Source organism: Mauremys reevesii, linkage group 1 (genome assembly GCF_016161935.1).
Source record: "Mauremys reevesii isolate NIE-2019 linkage group 1, ASM1616193v1, whole genome shotgun sequence".
Taxonomy (NCBI): Eukaryota; Metazoa; Chordata; order Testudines; family Geoemydidae; genus Mauremys; species Mauremys reevesii.
Genome location: NC_052623.1, coordinates 282,820,859 through 282,843,868, shown reverse-complemented (window position 1 = coordinate 282,843,868; position 23,010 = coordinate 282,820,859). Strand labels below are relative to the sequence as shown.

The 23,010-nt window shown below is 40.3% G+C and overlaps 1 protein-coding gene across 5 annotated transcripts in view; it reads right to left on the bottom strand.

The window, feature by feature from the left end:
* KITLG (KIT ligand) overlaps positions 1–23,010 on the bottom strand; it is an 81,169-nt gene that overhangs the window by 14,070 nt on the left and 44,089 nt on the right. For 4 of the 5 annotated variants that reach the window (XM_039520549.1, XM_039520550.1, XM_039520551.1 and 1 more), the window contains 4 exons: positions 18,083–18,145; positions 7,744–7,914; positions 5,087–5,249; positions 2,812–2,895 (listed from right to left, as the gene is read on the bottom strand). In XM_039520549.1, coding sequence (XP_039376483.1) covers positions 2,812–2,895; positions 5,087–5,249; positions 7,744–7,914; positions 18,083–18,145 — 481 coding nt within the window. The remainder of the gene's footprint in view (positions 1–2,811; positions 2,896–5,086; positions 5,250–7,743; positions 7,915–18,082; positions 18,146–23,010) is intronic. The other variant, XM_039520553.1, reaches the window with a different exon arrangement.

Genomic DNA, 23,010 nt, shown 5'->3' with positions numbered 1-23,010 from the left:
CCTTACAATAGAAATTTCAAACCCAAAATATGGTAAGAGTCACCAAGACAACACTTGAGTTTCAGCAGGTTTTGGGCAACACCCACCCGCCATTTAAAAATACCTAATGGGCTCAGACTCCAACAGTCTTTAGATATTTTGTGGTGTGGGAATGCCAAATGATCTGCTTTTCTCTCTGTCTTTAGTGTTTATAGTCCAGTTTTCTGGGCCCAAATATCGAAAGGCTTAAGCAATATCATTCATAAATCTAAATACCTGATTATGCCCACAAAATGATTCTCAATTTTAACCTGTGGGCAAAAAATGGTATGTCAGATTGATAGCTAAATGCCTATTTTACATTTCTTTCTACCCTTGATCTTCATTTCTTGTTTGAAACTTGGGTTTGGAGATGCTGGTTTGAAAACAGTACTAAAGAAGATAGATTTAATCTGAGTCCAAACTACCTCCAGCTCCGGAGTCTCAGTCACAAATAGTGTATTTTCTGCCCCTTGCACTAGTCACTGGTACTTAGGTATGGTGTGAGGAGTCCTGATCTTGGCTGCGTTGCCTGGCATCCATCCCATGGTCACTGTGCTGGTCCAGGCTCCTTTTTGGGTGCAGGCTGCTCCTCCAGCTGTGCCCCTGGCCTGCTTCTGGGCCGACCCCATAGCCCTAGGTACAGGATGCATTTGGGCCTACTCCCTCCCAGCAGCTGCAGCAAAAAACTGAACCTGTTTAGGCCTCAGCTATGTGTGTGCTCTCTCTAGACCTACCCATATGCCAGCTGATTGGCTTTGGGCTAACCTCCTGTCCCCACCTGGCCAGGGCTCAGCTCCTGTCCTGGAGTGACATTCCTCTCTTCCAAAGAGAGGTGGGCTGGCCGCTGGAAATCAGGGGTAGGATTTTGTCCCAATCCCCTACTTAATTGCAGATCTAGAGAATGAAGGCTCTACACAATGGGTCTGTCTGCAGTTGGGAGCTAGGGATTTGAGTCCCAGGCTGAGGAGACATGCATACCTGTGCTAGCACAGATTGCACTAGCGGCTAAAAATAGAGCATAGACATGAGTGGCAGGAGGGGCTAGCCATGTGATTGTGTGCCTAGTGTCTGGGATGGAATTGTACTCAGGGCAGCGAGTTCCTTCCATCGCTTGCGCTGCAGAAGCTACACTTCAATTTTTAGTCAGTTAGCTCAATGAGAACTAGTGCAAATATGTCTCCTCGAGCTGGGAATTACACCCCTAGCTTGAAGTGCAGACATACCCTAGATCTCCCCCAACCACATCTCTGAAAGAGACAGCAATAGGGCAGGGAGGGCCTAATATCTGAAAGTGGCAATGGTGGGTGAGGGTGAGACTCTTCTGGAACCTAGGGGCTGGTATGCAGAGCCACAAGCCAAGCAGTGAGCAGAAATAGGCAGCCAAGAGTCAGTTTGCCTAAGGGGCTGTAGGGAGTGGGGCAAGTGCCTTTCTCTTAGTAACTTCTCCTGTCTCATAGCCAGGAGTTGCTTTCTTGTTCATCAGCAAGGCAGGCTGCCACAAGCTTCTCTCTCCCTGGGCCTTCCTCAGCAGGAGCAGCACCATTCATTCCACCAGCTTCCCCCCCACACCACATATTTAGTCACGCCAGATACATGGGATGTATATGGAAAGAGCTGGAAAGACATACAGCATGGCACGGCTGTTGATGCAGAAAAGGAGTTGGGGAAATAATACTGTTACAGCCTGGGATGCTGGCAAGAAAGTAGAAGTTCCTGGTATCAAGCCAGAAGTTACTAATGGAGAGTTACTTTTGTTTCCCAGTATAAACTCTTCTTTCCATTTCCAGTCTCACTGCAGTTCCTGCAAATACCTGATGACTTCTCCTTCCATTCCAATGCAGCAGCTGGCAGATTTGGTGATGTTCCCAATGCCTTCCACAGATAATTTATTAGGGCAGGAGATGGGAAACATCTTTCTCTGCGATAGGCAGGACACTGAAATCAGGTCTGTGGATGTCCACCCAGGTACTGCTCTAACTTCTGCCACAAATATTAGAGCAACACCTCAGTCTCCATCAGGTTCTGACAGACCCCTCATTCTCCAGAGGTGGGAAATCAAACACTTGATTTAAATAACATACTAAGAGTTTGTTGGTTTTGTGTTAATCCCCTCAGCTCAGGGTTTACTAGGTCTAGAATTTATTTTGTTTAAGTTGCTGTAAAGACTAAGAACCACCCTCTCAGTCTGCAGCAATTTTAACTAAGTTAAAAAACTACAGAACATCTACTTTTAAATACGTGTAACTTCATCCCTTAAAAATGCACCCATTAACCTGGGAGTTGTACAAAGATTGAGAAGAGAGAAAATGAGTCCATCTGAATGTGGCCTATTGGAATATACTGTATCCCAATAATCACTAGTTCAGGATTATCAAAATTGATGTCGTAAAGCAACAGTGTTAGTATCATGATGCCAATTCAAGAAAACTTCAGTGGTAGTTTGGAACTGTTTCATTTTCTGTCCATTAGAATTAAATGTTGGGCAGGCATGTTGCTTGAGGTCATATGAATCGTGAGTCCTAAAGACACTAGAAAATCATTGTACAGAGATTTGCATTCTGTCATTTTTGAAAGTCACCACATAGTTGTAATTGTACGGCATCCCTGGAGTCTGACTGAATCAGGTCATTTCATTTTGATGTAATTACGGACTATACGATGTACCATCAAACATTAGAATGATCCAATTGCTTTGCACAATTAAGGCTATTTTCCTCTAAGTGCTCATAAAAACCAGTGTTAAATGGAAATATACATATATCAGTTCGTATACATATCATTTGTACTTACTGTTACTGTCACTGCTGTCATTCTTAAGGGAACTGGCAGCAACAGGAGGTAACAAAAATGAATTTGTTACACTGACTCTTGGATCTAAATAGAAAATGAGTGTCAGTTTTATGCAACTTAAAATACAATTCCCCCTACATAAGGCACTTGGCTATAGGACTACTCTGATCTGTTAACATATATTAGATTATGGCTATAGGGGCTGGATCTACAAAGGTACTTAGGCACCTAAACCCCAGATTTAGGTGCTTAAATCCCATTTTAGGTGTCACTGTGATTCGCTAAATCCTTGCCTGGCTGCTGCCTTACCTTGTAGGCACTTAAACTCACTTGGCACCTAAGTTTTTGCAGTAAGAGTTCCCTAAGTACCTAAGTTTCTGCTTCTGGGCTTGCACACTACTGCCTTGATTAAGCACCTGGATGGCTATCTCCTGCCTGATGCTCAGAGTGAACCACAAACCAGGGAAAGATAGTTGGAGGAGTGCGTATCTCCCCTGCAGAGCCTGATCTAGTAGGTGTGCTCAGAGGCCAACTACCGGATTGGGTCCCATTCAAAATCTGGCTGGAAGAGAAGGAGGCGGTAGTGACCTTATAATATTTAGTCCAGTGGTTAGAGCACTCAGCCGGGATATGGGGAACCCAGGTTCCATTTCACCTCCTCACATACAGGGTGAGAGAGAGATTTTGAACAGCAGTGTCCTACCCAGGGCTGGCTTTATGAGGGATGACTGCCCAGAGCACTAAGGTCAAAAGGCAAGGAGTGGGACAGCCCTGGAGTGCAAGGCTGCGTCAGGGAGCTTGAGGCAATGGGGGTGGGAGCAAGGCAGAGGGTCCAGGATGCGGTGATGGGCTGGGTAGTGGGCTGGGGGAGGCAGAAAGGGTCATGGGGTGGGTGGGGAACTCAGGGAGGCAGCAGGGACCAGGGGCAATTGGGGTTGGATGGGTAGGGAGCCCGAGGAAGCAGTGGGGATCCTATCCACTTCCATATCTTCCACCTCTCAGGAAAGTGTTGTAATCACTGAGAATCACAGAAGACCCCTGTTCAAATCCTTTCTCCCCCTCTAACTGAGGGTGGAATTGAACCTGCATGTCTCTCACATCGCAGATGAATACTCTAATGACTAAAAGTTATAATTTGGGCACCAACACCTCAGGCCACTTTGCATGGAGTGAGGCAGGTGCCTAACTCATTCTCACAAGCAAAAACTTAGGCGCCAAAGCCACTTACTCCAGAGAGGGGTTCCCAGTTATGGATAAGTGCCTAAGTCCATGAAAGGGGCAGGGCTTAGGGCACACCCCGCTTGTCAGCATCTCCCATTGGCTAGTGTATGCAGCTCCTTCCTATTGACTTGTGAGGATCCTATTCTTAGGTGCCTATCTCTCCCCATTCATTATATAGGGAGCCTAGTAGCAAACTCAGGCTTTGTAGATTGCATTGATGTTCCTGTGACTTTTTAGGTGTCTAAAAAAGTTAGGTGTTGCAACCCTTCAGCCTCTGTGTGGATCCAGGCCTAAAGTACTTCCAGTTCTTGTTGGTGTAACTGTGCAACTGGACATGTTGCCCTAATTAAAACAACGAATTAAGAATCATTGTGGCAATAAAATTTAAGAAATTCAAAACATCTATTCATTTTAAAGACTGCAATGGGAACAAGTATATGAAACCACAGGAATCTAACCTCTCTATCATAAATTCATTATACTCTTTAGTGGGAATGGGCCAAATTCACAGATGACTTTCAACTGGTGCTATTTACACTTAGTTCCAGACATTCAGCCTATAAACTATGCCACCTTAAATACCTTTAGACCTGCTTACCAATGCTTAACCTACAGCACCTTACACATCGCCTCTGAATTGGCCCAGTATCTCCAAAGACATTTTCACAAAGATCAAATGGTCACGGTTAAGCAAAAGTCAAGTGTAAGATAAAATGCAGTACTAAGAACATTGTAAAAGAACAACTCAGGATATTTTTGTTGATGTGAAAACAGCCTGAGCACATACATTGAAATAATTGTAGGCTGTATTAATAAATGATGCTATGTAATGATGCCAGTTTTGCTATCAGGCTTAAATCTATAGTACTAGCAGTGGGACTTCAGCCTTGGCATTAGTAGTCACTGTCACAGAGAGTAAGAAATATGAAGCTAATAGATCAAATCCTCAGACATTCTGAACTGACATAACTTTATTGACTTCAAAGGAGTTACACCAATTTACACCAGCTGAGGATCCGGCTCAACAAAAATGGGAACAATTTTATGATCTTACTGTTCTCTGGTGTTTCTGTTGTTGACGGCAGAACACAGTCACTATGATCTGATTTTTCTTCAAAATCCTTGTAGGCGTCAATGGTGCTATTAAAGCGCCTAAAAAATTCTTCAGGAATGAACCTGCCTTCTTCATAAAGATGAACATTTTCTTTTCTAAAATTCTAGGAAAAATACAGAATTCCATTTTTTAAAAGTCCAGACAAATACTCGTTTTGGTATATCTGGCCTAAGAGATAGACAATAGGTGCTCTATCAAGGAATACCAACAGGTGACGCAGAAATGAAGTTAACATTTAAGATGCAGAGATCTGCTTTACTTCAGGAGATCTCAACCTTAAAAATACCAAAAGCTCTGATCCCAGGATTTTGAATTAATTTATTTCACTTTGCAAAGTTAGCACTGTTAATCCACTCTTGAAAAATTGTCACAAAAATGTACAGCCTAGGCTTGAAATCTCCTCACCCATTTTACCCTAATAAATGAAAAAAACAAAACAAACAAACAAACAAAATGAGATTATAATTCTTAATTTAAAAAAAAGTTGTTTGTTCCTGGGTGTGTGGAATTTTATAAGGTTGTGCTTGACCATCTTAATGTGAAACAGGAACACAATACATTCAGCGTTATCATAAGTGTTTTGGATATTGAAACAAGTAACTGTGGTCCAAGTTCCAATATTGGTGTCAGCGTGCCTCTCTGGAGTGCATCTAAAAATAAGAGAGGGACTCCATAATTGTGAAGCCCGATGGATAATATGTTGTGCCAAAATAACTGAAGACTTTGAGATCCATGTTAATTCTATCTTTTTTAACCTACCCTTATCTTTAATGACAGCAGTTATTTATCCCAGCAATTCACATTTGGCCAGGGGATAGTTTTTGGTCCTAATAAGTGTGGCAGGGACAAGAGCATCTTTAAATCATGCACCAAGAAAAGCTTCCTAGTGGGTGGTTCTTCAGTTTGTTTTATTTTTCTTGTTACAAGGATAGATCTAGGTTCATTCTTCTTCCAGGAAACAAAATTACCTAGTAGTTCCCTCAAATTACAGAGATTACTTTTCTTATTTCTATTTATCTAAAAGTCTTTATTTTAAGACAAAGATTTTAAGTAAAATCTTGTACCAGCAGACCATGGGAAATTCATAGATTGAATTTGCTGAGATAGATACTTTTGGGTGTGTGCTAAAGCACAAAATTAGGATTGTAATGGAAAGGTAATTAAAACTCTAACATACACTCACCATCACAGCAACTAAATAATGCACCTGACTGCAGGTCAGGAGATCAGGTTCTACTCTGAGGTTTGCCATAGACTCGCTGTTTGATAATGGGCAAGTCACTTCACCTCTCTGTGCATCTGTTTCTCTCTGTAAAATGGGAATAATTGCACTTGCCCACATTTGTAAGTTAAGATCTACTGATCAAAGGTAACTATACAAAGAAGGTGAAATCCTTGACTTCAACAGGGCCAGGATCTCACACTTAGTACTTTTAATTAAGTAATTATATAGCTGGGCAATGTTACTCAGAATGCAATTAGAGATATCAGGGCTTATACCTAAAAGTTATTAACAAACTTAACTCTTTTATTACTCTCACTCCTACTAAGGTTAGAATCAGACTCCTGGGGTGAGATTCCTGGAGCACTTCCAGCAACTACTGGAATCAAGAAGGTCCACTATCATGTATAATTTTCCTTGGATAAATATCCATTAATTTAATATGAAGGTTTCTGAAACTGATTGATTAATATCATCTTACTAGTTTATCACAATCTTTCTCAGATATTTTCAGATTCAAATTAGTAATTGTGCTCAGGATTCCAGTGTAAGTTAGATGCAAAATGATTCATGCTTATTTGACATAGACCAGTTTGATTTACCTTGAGAATGAGAGTTAAATGTTTGCATTACACACTGACAACATATTGAATATATCTGTCTGTTTGGTCATCCTGTACATTGTAATCCCTCTGAAGTTTTTTAAGTGGTTATACCTAAAACTAAGATTTTGTCATGAATATTTTTAGTAAAGTCATGGATAGGTCACAAGCAATAAACAAAAATGCATAGAAGCCTGTGGTCTGTACATGATTTTACTAAAAATATCCATGACAAAATGGGTAGGGAGAAGGGTCTAACACGCATCGCTGCTGGGGCTCTAAGGTAACACATGGCCAGCAACAGCGGGGGAGCTGCAGGGGCCCCAGCTTGGAGCCTGGAGGGGCCCCCTTGATCCGCGGTGGCCTGGAGCTCCTGTTGGAGGATCCCACTGTGGTGGCGGCTGGGAGCTGTGGGTCTTGGCTGACAGCTCCAGCCCCACTGCCCCACGGCTGATGTCATGTTGGTCTCCGGAAGTCACAGATTCCATGAGTTCGTGATCTCTGTGACAAAATACTAGCTTTATCCTATACCTTTTTTCCCCACTTGAGGTAGCCAATAGCTAACATCTCTACATTGTACTCAATATATCTTTAAAGGGGAAGTAAGAATAGGAATTGAAACAAAGAATATAGAATCTAAAGTAGCCTTGGTTGTAGGGTTTTTTTTTTTTGTTTGTTTTTTTTTGTTACTATATCAAGCCATGTATTCTGCTACAAAAAAATCAGATATAATTATGCAGTATAAAGGGAAAAACTCTCTTTGAGAAGATTACCTTATTTTTCTCAGAATCTAGACATGACATAATATCATTGATTATCCTCGTGAGATTATTGATGATTGAATAGTTACTTAAAACATCAGACATATCTGAAAATTTTTGCAGAAGATTATGCAGACTTTTTGAAAACTCAGGCACCATCAAATGCAACCAACAATGATTAGGCTGTCAGGGAAGATAAAAAAGAAGAGAGGCAGATTAAACATCACACTTAACCAATTTTTGCATAAGTAATGCAGAGTGTAAAAGTAGATTAAATTGTTCCTTCCAATTTGCATCATCTTGCACTTGTCTAAATTGAAATTCAACTAATATTATGTTGCCTGCTGTTCTCTTGAGTCCTTATGGTGCACCTTGCAATCCTCCTTGATCTTGGCTGACTTAATTATATTATCAGAAAAGGTTGTCAGCATAATGTTACCCCTTCTTCTAGTTTGGGAATAAATGTCAAACTTCTGTGAGCTACTCAAGTATTAACCTCTTTCCATGCTGAAACTGGCCATTTATTCCTACTCTTTCATATCATACCTACTTCCATTTTTTTAATGACTTTCTTTGACAATTGTTTTCCAGACAATCTTCAAAATGCTCCTCATCTTCATTTCACTACTGTTGCTACCCTACACTTATATAGCACCTTAAATCCAGGAGGATCTTTGAATTAAGGTTCTGTTCTGAAAAATAAGTATCTAAACTTCGCATTGTGGGATTCCACGATTGGTTTCTTAATTTCTGAGCAACTCTGCATAGTTTACAAGAAACTGCTTCCCCTTCAAGTCTTTTTTTTTACTAAATGCCTGCTCTGCAAACTCACCCTGGGTATGAAAGTCAACCTGAGGTTTTTCCTTCTCATGTACCCTTACCAATAAAAAGAATCAAGAGGCCAAGTTATGACCTCAATTATAGCTGTGCAGTATTGTACTTCGGACACTTCAAATCATGCCCCAAGTGATACCTGTGCAACCACAAGTCAGTGGGTTTGCACAGGTTTAGGTGATTGCTTCTGTAATTGGAACCTAGTAAATCATTCTGTTGATGTACAGGAAGTAATAAAATACAGCACACTTTTACTTAGCTGTGTTGGCTCTGCAGGACTAACATGAGTAGAAAGTAGAGAAAACCTAAGTCATTATGCTAAGTAGACATGCCTGAATATATACACAGGCAGTAAATCTGTTCAACGAGAAAGGGACAGATTTATATACTGACAACTTTATATACAGAAATCTGTTCACAACAAACCATGCCTTTGTCACACAATGCTCTATTACACATTGTAGGAAAGATTTAAAAAAAGTGAAGAAGAATATAGATATCAGTATAGTATGTAAAACACTGGAATTTGTCTAGAACACTAAGCTATTATCCCAGCTCTTTATAAAGTTGTCATGGCATCTTTAGTGACCACAAGTGGTCAAGCTTTTGTTTAGCATTTCATATGAAACATATGCCTTCAGTAGCACAGTGCCTGTCTCCAACACCTCTTGCAGTACTTTGCATGATATCTGGAGTTCTTCCATCCAAATACTGACATGCCCTGATTTTCTTCACCTTGTGAGATAGATCACCATACTAAGTGTTATATTTGGTATTCCTCATATGTGCCAAAATTTCTTCTTGTGTTCAATCAGCATCACGTGGGGCTGAATGCTTTTCTAGCCTAGTTTACCTCCTATTCATTACCATTTACCCTACCATTAGTTCACCTTTCTACATTTTTATGGGAGAGAGACATGCATACCTTCTAAGACTAAATAAACTACTGAGCAGTCTTCATGATTAGTGAACAGGTTCACATTTATAGTTTAGCTTTACCTTACAGTCTTCACTAACTTTGTCATTTTTGTGTAAAAGAAACCATAAAGTAGTATTACAGTATTTAGCATTACAGTATTACCTCCTGGTCTGAGTCCCCATGTAAGGATGTAACAAGCAGTATGTAATATTGTTGTTGTGTTGGCCCCAGGGTATTAGACAAGGAGGGCGAGGCAATATCTTTTATTGGATCAGCTTCTGTTGGTGAGAGAAGTTTTGAGCTTACACAGAGCTCTTCCTTCAGGTTTGGGAATGTGAAACATGCACAATGCCCAAAATGTCATGGTTTGTTACAATTGACAATGCCTGGTCTTGCCTCTCAGCTCCTTTTGTAGAGGAGCATTAACAGGAGGGCAGTAGAAAGAGCAAAGAATAGAAGCCTTGTTGACCTTTATTCTGTAGTAGGAACAGGTCTGATACTGTGCCCTTCCACACATACCCAGTGTGCAGACAACTCATCACCTGCACAGACTCTGCTACCACTAGAGCAGCACTACAAGCAATATCTTGTAGTGTAGAATACAAAAATTCTGTGTTTCCAGCATGATTCTATTTTGTTGCCCTTTCTGCTCAATAAGTGAGATCTCTAGGAGAGTCATGAAAGGGCTCTGACTTATAGTGCTGTCAGTGGAATAATGATATTCAGCTCTAGATTTCCTCCTCATCAGAGTCAAGCTGTGCACTTTCCTTGCTTTCTCAGTAGGGAAAGATCAAAGATAGGGATGAGAATAAGCCGGCTGAAGTGTGTTCAAAAACACAGATGTGATAATAGTTGACAGAGAGAAATAGCTAATGGAACTGAGGAATTTACCACTGCTCCATCTGTACTAGTTATTTCAGCCCCTGACAAAGAGATTTTCATCTCTGGGTACTTTTTACCTGACTGCTCTTATACTCCAAGGAAGTAACAGAAGAAGCTTTTTATCTTTCTGCATTTAGCTAAGAGATTGCAGCTTCTTTTCATTGGTTTAGACCATGCCTTTTACCTCCAGGTTAGACTTCTGCGATGTACTCTATTTGGATCTACTTTTAGAGCTATTCAGACACTTCAGCTAGTGCATAATGCAAGAACCTTTCTGCTTAATGGAGTTGGTCAGCTTGAACACTACATGCACTGCACTGGCTTCCCATCTGCTTTATATGCAATTTACCTTGCTACTTTTAATCTATAAAGCTTGGGAGCTGCTACAATAGATACCATTTCCCACTTCATGCACCATATGAAGTGTCTGATAAAGTAAGGCACTTTCCTCAATCTCTAGATGTGCACTTTTCAGGCTTGAAAGCAGGACATTTGCTGGAGAGGCTCCAGCTATGGGTTTCTTTGCTTGCAGGAATCTGTCAGAACCCAAATCAAAGCCCATTTATTCAGCCAACCCTTTGCCAAAAGGGTCTAAACTGAGGCATTGTCTCTTCCTATGTATGTCTTGGTGAGTTAGTATTGCTGCTCATTGTGAATACATATGGATGTTAGTTTTTAGATGTGATACAGCCAGATGCCATGGCAATGAAAGCACTGTACTTTAATGAAATACATTGTACATCCAAAGCTTGCATGTTTTATAGGCACCAATTCCTAAAGGCAATACTGCTGAAAGGAAACTTGTTGGGCCAAAACAAAGCACCATTACATCTAAACTATATTCAACTAAACAATGTAGGATGCAAACTAGACTGAATCAGATTACTACTATGACAACCTATAATAGGTATTATATTATGTTTTGGTGATTACAAAAGTCACATTCTTGTTCACTTTATAAACCAGGGAATCAGGATGGATAAAAAAAAAATCAATATTTTTTCAATTAAAAACAAATCAGATTTAAAAACATTAAATATAGTTATTCTTTTTAAATAAATCTATTTAAAATTAAATGTAAACTTTACAAATTACTTAAGATCTAAATTTTATTTATTAAAATTTTATATTAAATAAAAATAATACTAAGCTGTACATGTTTTCTGCCAAGTTTTAGAGAAACTAAGAGCACTAAATTGGTGGAAGCCATTGGTTAAAACCTGAAACTAGAGTTTGCTGAAGTGCTAAACCAGTTTTTAACAGTAGTAGTCTCTTCCACAGATGCAGAGAGAATATTTTCTTCACTCCAGTTCATTAAAAGTAAAAACCAATGGGAATTGAAAAAGCAGGAAACCTTATTTTCTTCTTCCAATCTATGAATAAAACTGGTTATGAGAGGATGAGCTCTACTAGCTCTAAAATCATGAAGGAACTGGTGACCAGAAACATGTTAGTCTGTATCAGCAAAAAGAACGAGTACTTGTGGCACCTTAGAGACTACAAAAATTTGAGCATAAACTTTTGTGGGCTAAAACCCACTTGCATCAGATGCATGCAGTGGAAACATGCATCAGATGCATACAGTGGAAAATACAGTAGGAAGATATACACCTCTACCCCAATATAACGCCACCTGATATAACATGAATTTGGATACAATGCAATAAAGCAGTGCTCGGGGAGGGGGTGGGGGGGGCACGGGGCTGCACGCTCCAGTGGATCAAATCAAGTTCGATATTATGCATTATATCAAGGTAGAGGTGTATATACACAGAGGACATAAAAATGGGTGTTGCCATACTATAACAAGAGTAATCAAATAAGGTGGGCTATTATCAGCAGGAGAAAAAAAAAACGTTTGTAGTGATAATCAGGATGGCCCATTTCCAACAGTTGACAAGAAGGTGCGAGTAACCATAGGGGGGGAAATTAGCATGAGGAAATAGATTTTACTTTGTGTAATGACCCATCGACTCCCAGTCTTTATTCAGGCCTAATTTAATGGTGTCCAGTTTGCAAATTAATTCTAATTCTGCAGTTTCTTGTTGGAGTCTGTTTTTGAAGTTTTTTTGTTGGAGTATTGTGACTTTGAGGTCTGTAATTGAGTGACCAGGGAGGCTGAATGCTCTCCAACTGGTTTTTGAATGTTATAAATCTTGACGTCTGATTTGTGTCCATTTATTCTTTTGCGTAGAGACTGTCTGGTTTGTCATGTGCAGCTACAGAAGCCTGTTACTATTTCCTTGCTTCTGGATGATTGCTGTTTGAGACTCATCAAAAATCATAATCTGTAATATATTTTAGACTATATAGGATTCAGAAAGGACTCCTTTCTGATGCAAAGAAAATATTTTGTTCTGCTGAGTTTAATTAGCCTAAAATATCAGGTATAATTTGCACTCCTTGTGGTTCAATTGGGATTTTTGGTTCGTGCAACCATCCAAGCTTCAATAGAACTCATAACCATCTATTTTACCACAGTGCAACACTGATGCCACATACACATTGAGGTTGGGCATGGGGTGTTCAAAAATCAAAAGAAAGAATATTGTATTTTGGGGGTCTAAAACTCCCCCCAAACAAACAAAAACCCCAAAACCCTCATGGATTTTTGAGCAAGTCACATGATTTTTTGATCTCTTGAGATCGGCAATAATGAGAATTTACTGAACTATGTCCACTGTGCATGATTTTAGTTTTCAAAATGAAAATTTCACACAGCTCTAGCTACAAGTAGGATAGCCAACAATGTTGCTTTTTAAATCTATTGAATAATACATAGCTAATACAAGACTATGGCGGGGTTCAAAAAAGAACTAGATAAGTTCATGGAGGATAGGTCCATCAATGGATATTAGCCAGGATGGGCGGGGATGGTGTCCCTAGCCTCTGTTTGCCAGAGGCTGGGAATGAGCGAAGGGGATAGATCAGTTGATGATTACCTGTTCTGTTCATTCCCTCTGGGGCACCTGGCATTGGCCACTTTCGGAGGACAGGCTACTAGGCTAGATGGACCCTTGGTCTCAACCAGTATGGACACTCTTATGTTCTACTTATATATTATATAATGTGCACAATTACTTAGAGACTTGATCCTTTAAGGCCAGAAGGGACGATCATGATCATCTACTCTGACCTTGTGCATATTGCAGGCCACAGAACCTCACACACCCACTCCTGTAATAGATTCCTAACCTCTGGCTAAGTTACTGAAGTCCTCAGATCTTGATTTAAAGAATTCAAATAGCAGAGAATCCACCATTTACTCTCATTCAAACCAGCAAGTGACCCATGCCCTACGCTGCAAAGGAGGGCAAATCCCCTCCTCCTCAGGGTCTCTCCCAATTTGACCTGGGTGGAAATTCTCTCCTGACCCCAAATATGGGGACCAGTTAGACACTGGGCATGTGGGCAAAACCCACCAGCCAGGCACCTGGTAAATAATTCTCTGTAGTAACTCAGAGCCTTTCCCCTTCTTCTGTCTGGGGATACCTGACTGATCCTTGAGGAATTCCACTAGTAAACTCCCTCCAACCTGACAGTTCACCTTTCAACATGACCCGTTGTAGCCTCCCCTTTAACCAGTTCCTTACCCTCCTTTTGATTCTCATATTAATCCCCATTTTCTCCAATTTAATTAATAATTTCCCACATGGACCTGTATCAAATACTTTACTAGCAGCAAAGAGTCCTGTGGCACCTTATAGACTAACAGACGCATTGGAGCATGAGCTTTTGTGGGTGAATACCCACTTCATCGGATGCATGTCCAGATCACATGCATCCGACGAAGTGGGTATTCACCCACGAAAGCTCATGCTCCAATATGTCTGTTAGTCTGGATCTGTAAAATCAGCAAAGAGTCCTGTGGCACCTTATAGACTAACACGGCTACCCCTCTGATAAATACTTTACTGAAACCCAAGAAGTTTAGACCTACTGCATTTTTCTTTGGGTAAAAAATTGGTTATCTTCTCAAAGGAAGAGATCAGGTTGGGCTGTTAATCTACCTTTTGTAAAAATATGTTGCATTTTCCCTGAATTACCATTTATATCACTGCTTTCTCTTTCACAATTTGTTCTAAGACCTTGCATACAATTCAGGTCAAACTAACAGGTCTATAGTTTCCTGGATCACTTTTGTTCCCTTTCCTAAATAGAGGTACCATATTTGCAATTCTCCAGTATGACCCCCTGAGTTTACAGATCATTAAAAATCGTTGCTATTGGGTTTAAATTAATTTGTGAGATCCTTTAATATTCTTGGATGGAGATTATCCAGGCCCTGCAATTTGGTTCAATTAATCTGTTTGAGTTTGACTTCTACCTTGGATGCGGTAATTTCTACTTCCATATCCTTGTTCCCATTAGTCACCCTGCCACAGCCCCCAAGCTCCTCATTACCCTTATTAAAAACTGAGGCGAAAGACTCATTTAGGTGTTGGTCCATACCTAAATTATCTTTAATCTCAACCCCATCCTCAGTGCTAAGTGGTCCCCCTTCTTTCCTTGTTTTCTTTTTATTTATATGGCTAAAGAACCTTTCAATATTGGTTTAATTTCCTTTGCAAGGTCCAGCTCTCCTGGTCTTTTGGTAGTTCTCACTTTTTCCCTATGCTTTCTGATCTCCAACAAGTGGCTCTCCATGCCGATCCATTTCTTCTTCCATTCCTTGCAGGTCTTCTGCTTTTTCTTAATAAGCAGTCTGCAATGCTTGTTTATCCAGTATGGTTTGCAACCCTTACCTACATTTCCCCCCCTTGCTTGGGATTCAAGCTTCAAATAGCTTCTGTAACTGTCACTTAAAAAGAACAGGAGTACTTGTGGCACCTTAGAGACTAACAAATTTATTTTAGCATGAGCTTTCGTGAGCTACAGCTCACTTCTTCGGATGCATAGAATGGAACACACAGACAACATGAAAAGGTGGAAGTATACATACCAACAGGAAAAGTCTAATCAATTGAGATGAGCTATCATCAGCAGGAGGAAAAAAAACCTTTTGAAGTGATAATTAAGATGACCCATAGAAGGTGTGAGGAGAACTTAACATAGGGAAATAGATTCAATTAGTGTAATGACCCAACCATTCCCAGTCTCTGTTTAGGCCAGAGTTAATTGTATCTAATTTGCATATTAATTCGAGTTCAGCAGTTTCTCTTTGGAGTCTGTTTTTGAAGTTTTTTTGTTGCAAAATTGCCACCTTCAAGTCTGTCACTGAGTGGTTAGAGAGGTTGAAGTGTTCTCCCACTGGTTTTTGAATGTTATGATTCCTGATGTCAGATTTGTGTTCATTTATTCTTTTGCGTAGAGACTGTCCGGTTTGGCCAATGTACATGGCAGAGGGGCATTGCTGGCACATGATGGCATATATCACGTTGGTAGATGTGCAGGTGTAGGAGCCCCTGATGGTGTGTCTGATGTGATTAGGTCCTATGATGGTGTCACTTGAATAGATATGTGGACAGAGCTGGCATCGGGCTTTGTTGCAAGGATAGGTTCCTGGGTTAGTGTTTATGTTGTATGGTGTGCGGTTGCTGGTCCATCGAAGAAGTGAGCTGTAGCTCACAAAAGCTCATGCTAAAATAAATTTGTTAGTCTCTAAGGTGCCACAAGTACTCCTGTTCTTTTTGCGGATACAGACTAACACGGCTGCTACTCTGAAACCTATCACTTAAAGTAATTCCAAGCCTTCTCCACAGGCCATGGCTACACTTGCAAATTTGCAGCGCTGCAGCAGGGTGTGAAAACACACCCTCTCCAGCGCTGCAAATTGCGGCGCTGCAAAGCGCCAGTGTGGTCAAAGCCCCAGCACTGGGAACGCGGCTCCCAGCACTGTACGTTATTCCCCACAGGGAGGTGGAGTACGGACAGCGCTGGGAGAGCTGTCTCCCAGCGCTGGCGCTTTGACTACACTTAGCGCTTCAAAGCGCTGCCGCGGCAGTGCTTTGAAGTGCAAGTGTAGCCATAGCCACATTCAGATCCTTGAGTTCTTCAGTTCAGTCCACTTCCCTAAATCTGTAATTTTTTTTAAAGTTTGTCCTTTTGAAATCAAGGATCCTGGTTGCAGAGGTATTTTTGTTAACTCATTTTAAATTAAATGGAAGAATAAAATCATGATCACTCAAATCAAAATTGTTCTTTACAACCAGTTCTTCTACGAGGTCCTCGTTTCTTACCAATTTAAAATGGCATCACATCTTGTTGGTTTAATGACTATTTGGTGAAGAAATCTGTCAGCTATCACATCCAGGAATATCTGACCCTACCTTTTATTAGTAGCCCTCGTTCTCAGATACATATCTGGGAAATGAAAGCCCCATAATCACACAATTTCCAGTATTATTTATCTCATTAAAAACATTAGAGATGGTCTCTATCCATATCCAAATCAGATCCTGGGGGTCTGTAGCAGACCCCAAGCACTATTCCATTAGAGCCTCAGTTACCTTTGTTCCTCAAAGTGATTTTGTCCCAACAGATTCTGTTTTATCCATCACTTCTAATTTCATAATAAACTACCTCATCATTAATATACTATGCTACTCCTCCCCCTGTACCTTTATTTCTGTCTTTGCTGGACAGCACATACCCTTCAATATCTGTATTCCAGTCATGACTATTATTCCACCATATATATTTCTGTTATCTCTGTAAGATCTGGTTTCACTTCCTGATTCCTATTTCCTTTTTTTGTTATCCAAGCTCCTTGCATGGTGCACAGACATCTTAGTTGTTTCTGCTTGGCTTCATCTCGATTTCTTGCCTAATTAGGTACAATCATTTTACTGCCAGTATCGCCTATGTGCCTGTTACTGCCAGTGGTACTGATGCTATCGTTCTTCTTGTTGTCCATTCTCCTATACTCTCTTGTTCCTTTCTCCATTGCTATATCCTCTTTTAATGCAAGTAATGGCTTAGATCATATGGTCATTGGACTATCATTAGCAAGGCATTAGTTTGGTATGTTGCTCAAAGTAATTTATACTTTTGGCACTTCTTCCACTCTAAAGATTTTTACACCAGGGCTTTCTCAAATAATTATATTTATTTTTTAAAATGTTGAGCTTATGTCAGTGTAGCAATCTTTCAAATGTAATCCTTCATAAAATGAACAGTAGGCCATTTGACGGAAACTTTAAAACCAGAACTAATATCAGATCACCCTAAGGCAATGTTTCCAGGTGTGTATTCTTTAGATCATCACACGATTTGTAAACTTTTTAAAAAGCATATTTTAAGAGTGGTTAGAAACTACAGTATTATGCAGGAAAAAGAGTGATGCAAAACATTACGTGAGTGAAATACAATACTATCCTAATCCCTCAGCAGCTTCACTAAGGAAATAGTTACTGAAACAATCAGTCTCTGTATGTTTCTATTTCTTTTAGCAGCCTCTTACGTACATATTGTGGAAATGCTAATAAAGCACATGCTCTTGCCACAAAACATTTTAGAGTATGTTCTCCAACATAAATAAAAAAAAAGTCATTTATCCAAATAATGAACAGTATGTTCCCCGTTCCCACTCAATAAAGTGGATAATGATTGAAATCTATTTCCCAAAGAAAAGGTCTAAAAAAAGAAAGGTTTTGCAAGATTTCTGTAACTAGCAAGATTTCATGTGACTGAAGCACTGATGTTCAAGACATATAGAGCTGCAGCCATCATTGCCTGGCTATTTTATTGGGATTTATTTCAAGTGATTGTACATACCAGAGTGTCCATCTTCTGAACATACCTAAGGGTTATCATATAATCATTTGGAAGATTTCCAACCTAGAACAAACAAACAAACAGGTAATAAAGAATATATTAGTGTTTGGTAAGAAAATGAAGGCTTTGTTTTAGTCTCTGTAGTTAATATACATTTTATAAAGTATATAACACAATTTCTAGAAATTACTTATCAGTTGCAAATAACTTAAGTCCGTTTTTAGGGATTGTGTACATAAGAACACAAGAATGGCCATACTGGGTCAGACCAAAGATCAATCTAGCCCAGTATCCTGTCTTCCATCAGTGGCTAATGCCAAGTGCTTCAGAGGGAATCAACAGAACAGGTAATCATCAAATGATCCGTTCCCTGTTGCCCATTCCCAGCTTCTGGCAAACAAAGGCTAGGTATGCCATCTCTACCCATCCCGGTTAAAAACCATTGAAGGACCTATCTTCTTTATCTAGTTCTTTTTTGAACCCTGTTAGTGTCTTGGCTTTCAAAACATCCTCTGGAAAAGAGTGCCACAGGTTGACTCTGCGTTGGGTAAAAAAAATACTTCATTTTGTTTGTTTTAAACCTGCTGCCTATTAATTTCATTTTGTGACCCCTTGTTTGCTTTTCCATTATCACCCTACTCTTCACAGATCCATGTTGACCTTATTCACAGTGGTCATCTCAAGGCAGAATCTAAGATGGTAATACTGTGAATACAGTTTAAGACTCAGCCTTCAAGCTCAGAAGGGACCATTATGATCATCTAGTCTGACCTCCTGCACATTGCAGGCCACAGAACCTCACTCACTCCTGAAATAGACCCCTAACCTCTCGCTGTAGTCCTCAAATCATGTTTTAAAGACTTCAAATTATAGAAGCTGCCATGTACCCTAGGAGCTGCATGCAGCATCTGACTGTGGTTGTGGGGAACTGTTGCATAGAAATTACGGTTTGCTGGATGGCTAGGAACCTGGGAACCGGTAGGCTTGCGCGTGTCTGTACCGAGTCCAGGACTGCCCCTATGAAGTCCAGTCTTTGTGTAGGTATCAGCGAGGACTTGGGCACATTGACTAGGAGACCTAGCTTGTGGAACACGTCTAGTGCCATCGTCACGTGGGAACGGACTTCGTCCTCAGACCGGCCCGCGAGGAGCCACGAAGTTGAGGGCTGCAATGCAGCCTCCATGAGCAGCTGCTTAAGTCGAAAGTCTCTTTCTTTTTTAGTTCTTGGCTTGAAAGCCTTACAGATTTTGCAGCGTTCCGTCTGATGCGATTCCCCCAGGCAACGGAGACACGAGTCATGGGGATCGCTAATCGGCATAGGCTTGCGGCACGTGGCACAAGCCTTGAAGCCCTGGGCGTGCGGCATGCCCCGCCACCCAGGGCTGGTGCCGGAATTTTTCCAAAAACTAGAACAAAGGAAGCTTAACTATCTACTAAGATACTGCTAACTACTAACAACTAACACTGATAACTGCTAACAATGCTAAGAGACACTCTAAGTCGAGAGATAGGAGTTGTTCCAACGCTGCCATAGATGGTAAGAAGGAACTGAGGAAGGGTTGGGTCGGCAGGGGTATATATGCACCAGGGCGGGGCGCCGCTCTGGCGGGGCCCCCCCTGCCGGCCTGATAGGAGCCGCTAAGGGGAAAAGTTTCCAATGTCTGTGCATGCAGCGCGCGCACACCTACTGTGTAATGGACGTGAACAATCACTCGAAGAAGAATGTGACTTTAGAAAAATAGTGTTGCAGTATATTTGCCCTTGATTTATTTTTAAAGATAATGGTGGTACTTTTACTTCCTCTTTAAAATTGATTTACTTAATCTGAACCCTCTCCCACTCATTTTTTATATCTTATGCTTTCCTCTTTCTAATAGCACACCCACACATCATGCCACATTAACAGATATTCTAGTTTCCTTTCCAGTTTATTTCCTGTGCTCAGATACAGCATTAGCAGCATTTTAAACAGCAAAGACACTTCTGCTGGTGCAAAATTTCCCATACGTAATCTATAGGGTGATACTTAGCACTGTCAGCAATAGTATATTATTTTAAGAAAGGTCAGTTCAAGATTAAATTTGTTGCACATCAATGAACACTACAAGAATTGACATGCATTATGTATACAGTCTACTTTACTGGCATCAAAACCTGTCAAGCACTTTTCATGTACAATTACAAAAAAATAAAGGGCCAAGATTACAGATTTACTGAGAATTCACATCCTAAGAAACCCCCCTAGATATACCAGGTTATCATTAGATATTTTTCTCTATAATTGATTGTAGATCAGAAAAATATTGCAGAATTTGTAACTAAAAAAGGGAATTTGGGGATGGCCAAATCAGAGCATACATTCTCACTCTAAACAGAAAGAGTTTTTACTAAGATTTATTTATTAAACACCCTGGGCCAGATCTTTCACTGGTCTAAAATAGCATAGCAAAGTTGAAGCCAATGGAGCTATGCTCTGTCCCAGGCTGGCATGGTAATTTACAAATATATGGGAAGACAAGCTCCCTGCTAAAATAGGGTAGGATATGTGTATCGAAGTATTAATTCCATTTTGTATTATGTGTTAAACATCTGTCTCAACTTGCCCAAAGCAAGCCTACGGAATTGCATTCCAGACAGTTGCCCTGTCTAGGAAAGGTGTTTGATACCTCATTGAAGGACTGTCAATGAGGAGCCAGCAACTTGATTGCCTCTTAACTGCTGACCCACTCTCAAGAGATGTTTTTTTAAAAAACACATAGGGATCCAAATGCAAGGTGAGCATGATTGGTGGAGGGGCTGGAGCATCCCAGTGGAGCACATCACAAGGAAACTGACCCCTGGTCTACACTACAAAATTCCTTTGGTACAACTATGTCATTCAGGGATGTGAATAATCCACACCTCTGAGCAACACTTGTCAGTATAACTAAGCACCAGTGTAGATATAGCTACTGCCTCTCCCGTTGACTTAGAGCATCTTCACCAGAAGCGCTACAGTAATGCCGCTTCATCGGTGCAGCTACCCTGCTGTAAATTTGTTGTGTAGACCTACCCTGAAATAGGTGTTGATCTGGCAGGTGTGTGGTAGGGGGAAGGCAACTATCATCACATGTAAGGAGGACTTGCAGAAGTGACTCTGGTTAGCCTGAAATGGTGACAAACCTCAGACTCACAGAAGGGATGAGATCTGACAAGAGGAGGGTGCATTTCAGGACTTGAGTTGTGTAACTCTCATGTGCTTTTAAAAGTACTCTCTGATTAAGAAACTCCTTTACTAAGCCTGTATTCCTTGCTTTCCTGTCATGCTGTCCCCGAAGGAGTTAAACTAGAAGCCCAGAATGGTGGAACTCTAGGAGTGCATGTTGAAAGTTATTGGGGGATGCAGGAGACTCAGACAGATTTTGGGATATAAGATGACTGGGCAGCAGCACCACACATCTGAAGGAAGGACAGTAGGCAAGATGTCTGAGTGTGTCCTAGGGACCCGGAGCTAGGCCAAACCCAGGTGGCTTCAAAGCACAGCAATGGGAGTCAACTCACTATAGATTGGTGGCCATACAGTGGATACAGGGCCAGGTTGTAATACCTGCCCAAAGTTTCCTAATTATATAAATTAAGCAAGTAAAGACACCATCTGTTGGCGGTTGTGATGGACACTATCAGGTCACATAGGGAGTCTCGATATTCAACTGAATGCTGTCAAGAATGACAAGCGAAAAGTTTACTTTAAAAATATAGTTAAAAATAAATATAGGAAAAGGGATAGAAATGCTGTACAAGTTATACAAATTCCAGTACCCTGCCACACAGAGCAGAAAACCAGAGTACAAGAAGGATGGAATGTTATGTGCATCTCTGCAATGAAATGATCCAATATTAGAGCTTTGGTTTTGAAAAGTACTTTTTTCATGAGCTATTCTGATAATTTTGATGTCAAAGAAAAAGAAAACCCTGAATGGAACTAAATGGCAACTTTTTACACATCTGATAATTGCATAGTAGCTATTTACATTTCTCTATAAATTCACACTTCTATAGTTTACACATATCTACACCCCTCCTCAGTGATTTCAACTGACAGTGCTGATACTGCAGAACCATCTTCCAAGAATTTTTATCACCTCATACTGCAATTATACCTGAAAACCCAGCTGTTGTTTTCTGGTGGCCACATAGATTATCAAGAGCAGCAGTCTTACTGCTCATACTTAAGGCTGGTTGTTGTTCATGGCAAAAAATTAAAAATGTGACATTTCCTTTTTAAATAAAACACAAGTCGTAACACACCATATTTTAAACTGATTTTATATTAGAAAAGTATTAAATAGCCATTAGCCATAGTTTAAAAGCAGAAAGAGATCACAAATCACCAAATGAAAACATTAACATTTTCATAAAATTCTAGCTTATGTTTCTTGTTTGATAAAGTATATTATCCATTCCAAAAATAATTAAAACTATTTTAAAACTTGTCACTCCCTCACAATCTACTACAGGACTGGATTTAAAGCAAAATGTATAAATATTTATGGTAGTCTTGCTGAGCAGCAAGTTGGCTGGACTGACAACTGTGACTCCTTACAAAAGCCTGAAAAAAATCATTTTTTCCCCACAGAAGTTATGGCTGTGATAAGCAAACAGCTAAGTTCAATATGCAAGCATTCTGAGCTTTGTTTTCTGCTTTTTAACCCTACTCTAGTTTAGACACTCCTGCACCACCCCTTTAAGTTGGCAGAAACCACGCTGTCCACTTGTACTGGAAGCCTCCTTTCCAGAAGGTCAACCTTCTCAGACCAATTTATTTCCATAATTAGATTTATCAAAATCTATGGAAAAATAAAGTGAGATCTAGCTCTGTTACTAAATTATCAGACTAGTGAATTTGTGCTCCCTGTGGTATTACTTTGGGCAAGAAAATGGCATAATAA